At 34.9% G+C, this 12639-nt stretch overlaps 1 protein-coding gene across 1 annotated transcript; it reads right to left on the reverse strand.

Annotated features, from left to right (window-relative positions):
* Positions 1–7249: 7249 nt before the first annotated feature.
* LOC110687305 (putative receptor-like protein kinase At4g00960) lies at positions 7250–11963 on the reverse strand. Its single transcript, XM_021863939.1, has 9 exons — positions 11825–11963; positions 11595–11703; positions 11445–11549; positions 9636–9770; positions 9389–9510; positions 8670–8880; positions 8297–8534; positions 7939–8089; positions 7250–7862 (listed from the first exon to the last, which is right to left on the reverse strand). The coding sequence occupies exons 1-9, from the start codon at positions 11876–11878 to the stop codon at positions 7536–7538; spliced, it is 1452 nt and encodes a 483-aa protein (XP_021719631.1). The 5' UTR covers positions 11879–11963; the 3' UTR covers positions 7250–7535.
* Between the last annotated feature and the right edge of the window lie 676 nt (positions 11964–12639).

Consider the following 12639-nt stretch of genomic DNA (forward strand, 5'->3'; position numbering starts at 1 on the left):
TTATTTCACAGATCATCTTATGTATAATTGTGGTTTACTCCATTTTTCATATATTCCAAATGTTATTTCACAGATCATCTTATGCATAATTGTGGTTTACTCCATTTTTCATATATCGATCTAGGGTTGTTGCACCATTTTATAACGTTATTTCAAATTAATTACTTGCAAAAACTCTCTAAAAGGATTGATCAACTATTTTAATGGAAAGAAAAAATTCCTCAATTACTTTGCTTATACCCTTCAAAAGGCAATGACCCACAATTAAAAATCGAATAACACATTATTACCAACTAACAAGCAATAAAATGGGGGAAAAAGTAAACTATTTTTCATAAAATTTTGTGTTGATAAAACCAAAACGACTAATATAAGACTAAGGGAGTATATTCTTTATCTCTCTGCAAATACTTTGCTTATACCCTTCAAAAGGCAATGACCCACGATTAAAAATCGAATAACACATTATTACCAACTAACAAGCAATAAAATGGGGGAAAAAGTAAACTATTTTTCATAAAATTTTGTGTTGATAAAACCAAAACGACTAACATAAGACTAAGGGAGTATATTCTTTATCTCTCTGCAAATACCAATCTACCATTGATCAGTAATCCAAAACTATGAATAAGAAAATACATATAACTTGTAATTTAAATGTTTAAATAAGCTAACACAAACATTGAGTTTTCTTAAAACCGATTGACCTACAAATAAATAAATGATCCCTTGTCTTAATTATTTTTTGTCTTATAAAGACAATAATACAGTAGATGCCAACAAGCTTAGTTAATTAAACAATGAAGAGCTTCATAATAGCACAGTATACCTTTAGCCTTTAGGTACGCATAGCTCCTGCACCAAAGAACTTGCACAGTACAAGAATTCATCATTGAACCAATTGAAACTCAATAAGTAGAAGTTTTTGAACTAAACGACAGCCGCATCGACTTGCTTGAGGATGCATCGATTTCGAGGTCCTTTATTTCAGCCCACGGTTGAAACTTGTTGCAAATAAACAGACCAGGTTCTTGAGGAGTAGCAAGTTCAGAATCACTATCATGATTGATAGTTTGATGTCTACTACAAGAGGGGGGTGAACTGTAGACTATAGAGAATAGTAAAATTTATGCGGAAGTAAACAAAGTATGAAAAGAGAGAATACACGAGATATGCTTTTCGAATTATTTCAATATGCAAAAACTCTTTTACAAATGTGAAGATTCGGCCTACACTTAAGATCCTCTAGGAATTCAAGTATCCCAACTACGGTCCCTCTACCACAGCTTAACTCTCATAGTGATTCGACTCTGAATCACTTACAACTTTGTCACAGACTCACTCAAGTCTCTCAGTTACAACTCTCTCAAACCCCAATCCCAATTACAAAAGTAATTACAAGACTTTTCTAATGCACTAGAGAAGATTAAAGCAGAAAGAAACTCAACACTCTTTTAAATTAAACGTGAAAGCTCTTAGGAAACTTAAGATCTCAGAACTAATGTTTTTCGTTGTTGTCTCTTGTTCTTTAAATCAAAATCTGTTGCATGCTTTTTATAGAGAGATGAGAAGCCACAACCATGTTCCCACTCCTCCCATGATCTCGCGTACACCTTAACTTTGAGAGTCAAAGTGAACGTTGAGGGAGTGAGGAATATGGTCTCCCTGACTTTTCTCTGAAGCATTCAACGTTGCTTCCTTAAAAATAGGTAACAACTTTTACTTAGTCTAATAATCAGCTAAAGATATTTATTATATAAAAAGATAAAACTTTAAATAATTATTTAATTTAAAAATAACAAACTTATCTTTTAATTAAACAATTATTTATCTTTTATTTACAGAAAATATATCTCTTTAAAAACTAATTTTATTTTATCCTTTAATTAAGGAATAAAAACTGATTTAAAGTCTTACATTTAAAACATTTTCTGATTAAAACATTAAGTTCCTTATTGAACACTAAGTTCCTTACTGAGTTCCTTTCTGCACATAAAAACTCGTGCTTACAGTGAATATCAAGACTTCCAATTCCTTTGCTCCTACTCTGAAACAGTTTGTTAACAACTGAATCTTTTCGTTCTACCAAGACTATCAAACATCATTAGTCGAAGTTTGTTTGTTTTGTCGATCATCAAAATACTAAGAGGGTCAACAATATTCTCCTTTTTGACGATGACAAACAAGAAAAACTCGGTAAACAAAATAATCATCAAGAGACTCAAAATAATAAACTAAGAATATAAAATCAAACAAAAACAAAGTTAAACAAAAATTCTGCATCATTCATGAAAATGTGAAAAATACTTTACCTTGATTTGCATGATGATTTTAATGAATACGGTTTGACTTGGCCTTGGCTGAGTTTGTCCTCCTCTTCCCCCTTTTAGCATTATCAAAATAAAAGAAAGAATACAAGCTATACATAGTACTACGCTACGGAAGGGGTAGTAAATCTGAATGCATGAATGATTAAGCATGCGCACATTGCAACCAACATGTAATACCAATTAGCAAGACAAACAGAGCCAGTTCCAAATATTACAAACCAAAAAAAAAATTGTTCAAGAAAAACTTAGAAAAGAAAAACAGAATCAATGTTCAAAATGAATTGCAAAATAGGCTAAGTAAGTTAGGCTTGGGCAGGGGGTTTTGTTGAGGCTGCAGTAGCATCTTCCTCTGTTACTTCTTCAAATGCGACCTCCTTGATGGTATCTAGGATGGTTTGATGACTCTGCTGCACTTCAGTCTTGAATGTTTGAGCTGTGGAGTTCATGTGAGCAATCAACCGGTCGTCCAGAGCAACTACATGATCATGAAGAGCTGTAACCTGGGCTGTGAGTTGCTCCAAGCCCGCCATCATAGCTGAGGTTGTGTCCCTGAATTCTTGGTGAAAGATTTGAACATCACAGGGACTAGGCCGTGGGGCGAAGGCTGCAAAGCCGAAGGTGGAAGGGAAAGATGCAGGCTGTGGTTGAGAAGGTGATGGAGTTCCTTTAGGAACATGAGGAGTTCCTTCAAAAACAGGAACTTTTGTAGTTTCAGCATCCAGATCAATGTGTATCGGGGAGATAGGCTTAGTTTTCTGTTTGGTTGCAATCCTGCTGCTCTTCCTCCTGACTCCTGTGACTGGAACTATCCAACGAGGTGGACTCCCCTCCTCCTCATCACTCAATGCAGCTGTACTCTTCTCTTCCTCTCTCTCACCTTGTTCCTCAACATATTCCCCCTCACTCAGTACTGTATCCTCTTCACGATCCCCTGCTCCTTCATTTTCAGATTCCGATTGTACATCGGAGGCAAAGCAAGTTTTCCCATTGACTACTTTTAGGTTCAATTTCAAGAAGGATTTTTCATAAAGAATGTTTTCGGGTTTCAGAGAGTAATTTTCAGCATTTGACAATGGAACCCCGAAACTTTGAAAAACAACCGAAAGTAGAGGACCATATGGAATATGAAGGTTTGGGATTCCAAGTGAGCAATCATCAAAGCAGGAAAGTTTATGCTTATTTTTTTTGCCAAACAGAAGATGAAGGAGGCATCTAAGAGGTTCATTGTGCTGCGGTTTTGAGAACGAGGAAGAACACCTCGCCACACTATGTTGAACAACAGTTTGTGGAGTGGGGTAAGCAAGTTATGGTTCGTTGTGGTGATTTTGGGATTTTCGCCAATGAAGGAGATAATCTCCGATTCATTATGACCATTGACGGAAATTCTGGGTTTGTTTTTGATGTAGGTTCGATGTCCTACATTAGGAACTTTAAATAATCTGGATAAATAAAGAGAATCAAAGGATAGTTCCTTATCACCAATTCTAGCAGTACATTCCCCATCAACACAATTAAACGTAGCACAAAACTCATCCATCAAATTCGGATAAATTGGAAACTTAGCACAAGATTCCATAAAAAACAACCAGTTTTGATACTCCAACAAATCCAAAATTTCAGAATACTTACTTGCCGTACACCATGCGTGATCAATTCCATAGCCTAGAAGAAATTTGTCCCGGCGAATTGGTCGGATCTTCTTCGTTGGAGAGGTGCGCTGTACCTTGCGTTTGTCGGACTTTTCCTTCAATGGTGGAGCTTTGCGTTTGGAAGGTTGCGATGGTGGATGATCGGTTGTTAACGGACCGGGTTCCGGGGATGAGTTCCGTTCGGTTCGGCGTTTGAAGGGATTTGAGTTCAGATTGGTTTTCATGGTGATGGGTTGAAGGTTAGAGAAGATGAATGTGGTGAAGTGGAGTTTTACGGTTGAGGGTTTGTGACGGTGGGGGTGTTTATGGGTGTTGGATGGTAATTGAGGAGATGAAGGTGGAAGGTTTTTGGTGAAGTGACGGGTAAGGGTGGAGTAATTGAGGTGAATTGAATTAAGGAGTGTGAGTGGAGTGGTGGAAGGGATGGGATGTGACGGTTGGGCTATAGGAGAAGTGAGCTTTGGTGTGTTTTAATTGTGGGTGGTTATTTACTTTTGCAATCTAAATTAAACAATGACTTAAATGAAGAAAAGATAAAATTTGTAGAATAAAAGGATAGTTAAAATGAACATAAGATAAAAATTAATGCTAAAGATAAGAACAAATATTTTTGTGATTTTGAATAAGAGATTAAAGATAATGAACAAAAATAAAATAGAAAAAAATAAGAAATATAAAATTAATTTTCCAGGAAATTACGTGAGGTCACTTTACAGAGGCTTGTACTATGTGCAAAGGAACTTGAAAACAACATGGCTCAATTTTTCTCACCCATTGACATAAACATATGATCACACACAAAATATATTTGCACACTCTCACATTGCATGATTCAAGATTATGTTTTTCACACCAAGGTTACATATAGTTGTGCTCAATCATTTTAGAATGACATACCTTGGGGTTAGATGGAGAGAAATTCAATTAAGCCTTATCATTCCGAGTTATAGTCGCATCTTCTCAAATTTATCTCTACGCAAGAGCTTAGTTAGAATGTCAGCAATTTGATATTCAGTTTGCACAAGGTCTAATCTTATTAAGCCCTTTTCTACATTGTCCTTTAGAAAATGATGCCTTACATGAATGTGTTTTACATGTGAATGATGTACTGGATCTTTTGAAATACAAATTGCACTAGTATTATCACAGTAAATTGGAACACATTCTAAAACTATGCCAAAATCACGCAGCTATTGTTTTATCCACAATAATTGTGAGCAGCATGCAACGGGAGCCACATATTCTGCTTCGGCTGTGGATAGAGCAACAGTATTTTGTTTCTTGGAACTCCAAGAAACTAGACAAGAGCCTAAGAATATGCTCATACCTGATGTGCTCTTGCGATTTACTAAATCCCCAGCATAGTCAGCATCAGCAAATCCATGAAGGTCAAATGTATCACTTCGTGAGTAGAATAAACTCAAATCATCCGTCCCTTTTAGATATCTCAAAATTCTTTTGACGGAAGTGAGATGCGATTCCTTAGTATTAGATTGGAACCTAGCACAGAGACCAACACTAAAGGAAATGTCAGGCCTACTCGCAGTTAGATATAATAGGGAACTAATCATACCTCTGTATTTTGTTTGATCCACACAAATTCCCAAGGGATCTTCATCTAGTCTAGTATTTGTGCCCATGGGTGTGTGGTTTATCTTTGCTGTTTCAAGGTTGTACTTCTTCAGAATTTCCTTGACGTATTTTTGCTGATGGATAAATATGCCTGTTTCAGTCTGTTTGATTTGCAGGCCGAGAAAGAAATTGAGTTCCCCCATCATACTCATTTGGAACTTGCTGCTCATCAACTCAGCAAAATGCTTACACAAATATTAGTTAGTTGCACCAAATATAATGTCTTCAATGTAAATTTGTACAACTAATAAATGAGTTCCTTTGGATTTTAAAAACAAAGTTTTATCAATTTTTCCTCTTTTAAAATCATTTTCAAGAAGGAACTTGGACAGTCTTTCGTACCATGCGTGCTCTTGGAGCCTGCTTTAACCCATAGAAAGCCTTGTCAAGCTTAAAGACATGGTTTGGAAAGTTCGGATTTTTAAATCCAAGAGGTTGTTCGACGTAAACAGTTTCTTTCAAAAGCCATTTAAGAGTGCACATTTTACGTCCATTTGATATAACTTGAAACCCATAAATGCAGCAAAAGAAATTAAAATTTGAATGGCTTCTAGTCTAGCAACAAGAGCAAAAGTCTCCTCAAAATCTATGCTTTCTTGTTAGTTATAGCCCTTTACAACCAATCTAGCCTTGTTCCTAACAATAGTTCCATATTCATCAAGTTTATTTCTAAAGACCCGTTTTAGACCTATGACCTTTTTATCTAACGGTTTAGGTTCAAGATGTCATACTTGATTTCGTTCAAATTCATTGAGTTCCTCTTGCATGGCAATGATCCAATCAGGGTGGTCTAAGGCTTCTTTGTGGTTCTGAGGTTCAATTGCTGACAGAAACGCGTTGAAGGCACTGAAGTTCCTCAGTTGAGATCTTGTCTGAGTTCCTCATTTAAAAATTGATTAACTGTGAATTCCTCATTTAAAATTGAGGAAGTAGTTAATTTTATTTTATTTTATTTTTTTTAAAAAAGAGGGATAAATTATGGATGTTTTTATAATGGTCGTTTGAAATATAACTAGCATATTATTTTAGTGATAAATAATATGCTAGTTATAATTATTGAAAATTTTACATTATAACATGGACACAATTATTCTGCTAATATCTACATTGCAAGTATAATTATTGAAAATTTCAATCCAATATAAAATAAATATTTTTCGAGAAACTATAAAATTTTAATTAAAGATATGATAAATAAATAAAAAATTGATGATACTTAATTAAGTAATATAATTTATTAATTGGAGAAAAATATGTCAATCATTAAAACATTATGGTAATCATATTATTAAGGAAAATTTGAAAAATACCACCAACTATTGTTCACGTTTTAGTAATTACCACCTCAAGTTTTAATTTTTTACATTACCACCTACTTTTTTAAAAAATAAAATATAAAATAAATTAAAAAAAAAAAAAAAATTTCCACCTCTTTTCCCAAACACCCGTGGGCCCCACTACCAATTGTACCTCTCTTTTCCCTTTCTCACCTCTGTTCTTCCTTCTTCTTCCTCTAAAATGTTAAGGAAAAAATTGTCCCTCTCTTTTCTCTCAACTACTATAAAATTTCACTAAATTATAAGCATATATGGTGTATCATAATTCTTCATGAAATATTAAAGATATATAATTTGTCGATTGTATGAAAGTTTTTGCTTTAGCCAAATTCCAATACTACAATCAATGCTATTTTGCCCTTTTAGGATAGAGTAAATTATGAACACCAGCAATTCAGTAGGAGTGTGGAGGATCATCATCCCACATGCCACACTGCCAAAACCTAGTACTATAATGTTTGTTGCGTAAGATATGAGGCATGATTCAACAAATCTAGCTGCAAAAGAGGATTCTTATCATCTAGACATATTCTCCGTCTTCATTCAATAAACAACTATATATTGTACTAGTTACAAAGATAATTTATCTACCTGGGGCTCATCTCACTAGTTGTTACTTGATTATGTGTGTATGGCATTGAGTCACGAGAGGTCGATGCTGTTGAATGTTGATTTGACCTTATACTGCTATTGTGAAAAGATCGAGGGCATCGAGGTGTCGAAATTGTACTAGTAGCAGAGTTTGTGTTGAGCACGTAGGCTACTGTTGACATGGTTGGCCTCTCATGTGCATTTTCTTGTACGCATAATAAGCCTAACTTAATGCATCTTACGACTTCATCTATTATGTATGAATCTCTCAATGTTTGATCCATAAATAACAAAGGCGTATTATCTTTCCAGCTTCTCCATGCCTAGGACAATGAGATGGCAAATATTGAGTAAATACAATATGGACTAAATATCAAAAAGATATATAACTGAACTTACAAAGTTAAAGAGATCTCCGTCTACATCCGAAAAAAGTCTGCTATTGATTTTCTTGCCACTTACAATCTCCAATAACAACACACCGAAGCTGTACACATCTGACTTTATTGAGAATTGTCCATGCATTGCGTACTCTGGGGCCATATAACCACTAGGATACATTGAAAGCAATTATGCAATATGAAAAAACATAGATAATGTTTGGATTCTTGAACGTTCGTTTTATGTATTTAATTTTTGAATAATTGGATATGGAACTTCGATTAGGGGGCAAGAGAATAAATTATGGCATCAAATACTATTTCTAATACTTTTCATAGATAAAAGCAATAAATTGGCTAAAAATATAAGAACTTACAATGTTCCGGCTATCATACTTGTGGCATCCTCTGTTTGTTCAACTTCGAAGATCCTTGCCAAACCAAAATCCGCAATTTTTGGGTTCATATTGGCTTCGAGCAAAATATTTGCCGCTTTTAGGTCTCGGTGAATGATCCTAGGCCGAGAATCTTCATGAAGATAAAGCAATCCTCGAGCAATGCCTATTATAATATTGTATCGTGTAGGCCAATTCAGTTGTCCTTGCTTACTCGGATCTATGAGATATTTGAATGGTTCATGATAAGAGTTAGAAATAGTATAATTACTCATCCAATAATAATAAAATTAAAAATAAAAATAAAAAAATCAACTATGTAGACCATATTCTTGAACATCTAAATTGGACATACCAAACAAGATAATGTTGAGGCTTTTGTTAGGAACAAATTCGTACACAAGAAGCTTCTCCGTTTCTGTTATGCTAAACCCCAACAACCGTACCAAATTTTTGTGTTGAAGCTTGGCTATCAGTATGACTTCATTCTTAAATGCTTCCATTCCTTGGTTGGAAATCCTTGTTAGCCTTTTAACTGCTATATCTTGTCCGTTTGGGAGGGTTCCCTAAGACGTACACACATATATAAGCTACATACGCGAACATAAAACAGAACCTTTTGATGCAGATTTGGTAAAACTAAATAAGCTGTTTTTAGATAATAATGATTACGCTCGAGTTAATAAGGTGTACTTCTCAATAAATCTGCTACTCTCTTCGTGTTTAAATAAGTGTTACACTTACTAATAAATACGGCCGTATTTTAATAAGTGTTACACTTTCATTTTTGGCAAAAAGCTACATTTTAAATTTTTAATTAATACTCTGTATTAGATCTTTCTCCTTTCATGGTCCCCATCCAAACCCAATACTACTTTTTTTTTATTATTTATTTCCTCTTACATTTATTACTTTTCAATAATATATTAACATCACTATCTTCCTTTTACAAATTTTTTAATACTCCAACTACCCCGGCCCACTTACCTTTAATTTTATTTAAATGAATGAAATTGCCTAAAACTATGTATCGGTTAAATTGTAATAACACTTACTAAAACAAGGAAAGAATACCTTATAGACACTACCGAATCCTCCCTCACCAAGCTTATGATAATAGGAAAAGTGGTTAGTGGCAGCTTGAAGTGTCCCCAACTCGAACATCAATGACTCTGCATTTATGAACTCCTCAAGCGCTGGAGCACATAAAAGAGATTAGATTCGCACATTAAATGCTATGTTCTAGACTTCTAGCTGACGATCGGGCATAAGTAATTAAGAGAATTGCCAAAAAACAAAAATTTAAATAAGAGAGAATTACCATTTCTGATGTCTAAAGATGGGTACTTCTTTGCCTTCCGACGAAAGAAATATGTGCACAAGGATATCATTAACAACACGACAGCAAGTGGCACAACAATTGCAACTACTTTAGTTACAAATTCATTCTTATTTCCTGCAAAAGCAAGAAGTTGAATATTATTCCATAGTGTTGTGCGACAGCGGAAGCAAAGATCGAAACAATAACGAAAACAATAAAGAAATTCAATGCAAACAATAAGAACACACACCAAGAATTAACGTGGCTCACTATCAATGTGATAGCTACATCCACGGGCACCGAGATCAAAGTTTTCACTATAAACTGCAAAGATTACAAAGATGAATCAAGTCTTTCTCTTCCATGGTTCTCACTCTGTCTCTCTTAACCCTAATACTGATATTAGGAAGTTTTTATATTAATCTCTAATTAAAAGATACTTGGGCGAAAAGATAATAATTAAAAGATAACTTAAACCGCAAAAACGCGTTTCCGTCAAGTTCCTTCTCCGCCCGGTCAGACCGGGCAAGGTCTGCCCGATCGGGCGCGAGAAGCGAATCTCCAAACAGGCGCTTGACGAAGTCTACCCCCACCGCCCGGTCAGACCGGGCAAGGTCCGCCCGATCGGGCGCGTGGGGTTTGCCTTGAGCTGCCATCGTACATAACTCTACCCTCACCGTCCGGTCAGACCGGGCAAGGGCTGCCCGATCGGGCAGTGAGTGTTCTTCTTGGCTGCTACAATCTGACTTCCAATCTTCACCGCCCGGTCCGATCGGGCACGGTCCGCCCGATCGGGCAGTGAAGATTTCAGCGATTCGAGTCACTTACTCAACACATAGTGACTAGCTAAGTCCATTCTCAAGTTTGACTGTATTTCCCTTCAAAATAAAAAAAATAAAAAAAAGTTTGACTGTATTTATAAATCATGAAAACATTATGGTAACAAAAAGTTCATGTATGGTAAATGGCTTTTCACTGGCTTTTGATTGACTTTATATTTAATCAAACAGACAAAAAACGTATTTGGTAAACGAGATTTCTGCTCAAGATTAGCTCTTTGGTTTTGGCTTTTGGCTTTTCATTAATAAAATTACTTTTTTTTTAATCCTTACTTTATTAATTATTAATTAAGAATAAAAAGGTAATTATATTAATGAAAAGACAAAAGCCAAAATAAAAAAAAACGAGTAAGACTATTACATTCATATCTTAAGCTTATGGAGCATTAAGATATACATATATCTTAAGAAAACACATAGATATGTCTTAATGCATATGTATATGTTTTCTTAAGATATATGCATGAACGTTAACATATTATTTCGGCTATAAATGTCTTCAATCATCTATAAGCAAAAACTATAATAATTCAATATTGAGAATAGTAATATTATAATGGATTTAACAAAACCTCACATATAACCTTTTTTTTTTTTTGAAAGTAAATCACAATATAAAATCAAAATAACTTACCTAAGTAAGTGAAAAGTTATGATGGAGCATAAAGGTGGGATAGAGGAAATGACCAAATGTAATCAAATTAAAGGAACGAACGAAAAACAGAAAACGTGACAAACTTAGGATTTGTTTGGTATCGCTGTGCTTTTTTAGTTTTTTTTTTTTCAAAATTATATTATATATTTCACATAATGAATAAAAAAATGGTCAAACTTATTAAAATGATAATTTTGAAAACTGATAACTGAAAAGTGAATATAGCTTTTTCTTGTTTTCTTTTTTTGATTTAATTTTTTGTTTTCAAATAATCAGAAAGCTGAAAACAAAAAACGATGTCGAACAAGCTCTTACCTTTTGTAACTGACCTAATAGGGGGAGTTGATGACAACATTGGCGTTGGTGGTGGCGACTGTAGTTGTGATGCCGGTGGTGGTGGTGGTGACCGTGGTGGTGGTGATGGAAATGGTGGAGGTGGTGGTGGTGGTGACCGTGGTGGTGGTGGTGCTGGTGGTGGTGATGGAAATGGTGGAGGTGGTGGTGGTGGTAGTCGTAGTAGATTTGGTGGTGCACGTGAACGATCCATGGTATCCGACAACCCTTGCTTCAATTCCTTAATGTAATTTATTGGGATTAAAAGTAATAGCGATTCAATAAATAATCAAATACGGGGTACAATTAATATCAAAATATATGTAAATGCTTGTATAGAGAATTAGAGATAATAATCATACTCTAATAGTAGATAAGCTTATAAGCCTCCTAGGTACATTAACTACTTCAGACATAAATGGCCCAAATTAAACCATGGATATGTATTGTCAAGTTTTTTATCACTATGCCTAAAAAAAAAAGCTCCTTATCACACTACTAGAGCCACAATTTGAAGCGAAGACTTTTACACATTGACCTCAAGTCAGCCAACAGGACAAAACATAGTGCAGGTCATGTGACTCATTCTACAACCTTTTATTTGTCGATAGCTGGTGCTTTTTCTACCACTTCAAATTCAAAGGGTTCTCATGTGAGACAAATGTGATAAAATATATAAGTCGATCTTGAGGTTCAACCATTAGTTTAAATTTTATGTCTTATCAATTCCTAAAATCGTCTCGACGCTTGACGCTCGGCTTCGACGCTCTAAGCTCAAAATCTGACGTCTTAATTCGTAAAGTCCTTATTGACGTATTTAATCCTTCAAATTCGTCGTCTTTGTTCGATTATACGATTGGGTGTGATCCGTAGGGTTCAGTCAAGAGTAAGTTGTAAGATTAATTATATTAATTTTACTGATCGGAAGCGGCCTCTAGCTAGGCATTCCGATCACTTAACCTCACTGAATAATTAACTTTACTGATTAATATTGAATCCTCTACGAAATAATTTACTTATTCGAAAGACACCATTCATTTCAAGTTGAACTCATATGTCCCACCAAATTTACTTGAACGGTTGATCCACAACAACCCTAAAAGTTTATGGGCTTTATAAGTCTAGTTATTTGAGCCATAGTGTCTGCTACAGATGTAATCTATCTCATCTTTCTCCA

The sequence above is a fragment of the Chenopodium quinoa genome, unplaced genomic scaffold (assembly GCF_001683475.1).
Source record: "Chenopodium quinoa cultivar QQ74 unplaced genomic scaffold, ASM168347v1, whole genome shotgun sequence".
Classification (NCBI taxonomy): Eukaryota; Viridiplantae; Streptophyta; class Magnoliopsida; order Caryophyllales; family Amaranthaceae; genus Chenopodium; species Chenopodium quinoa.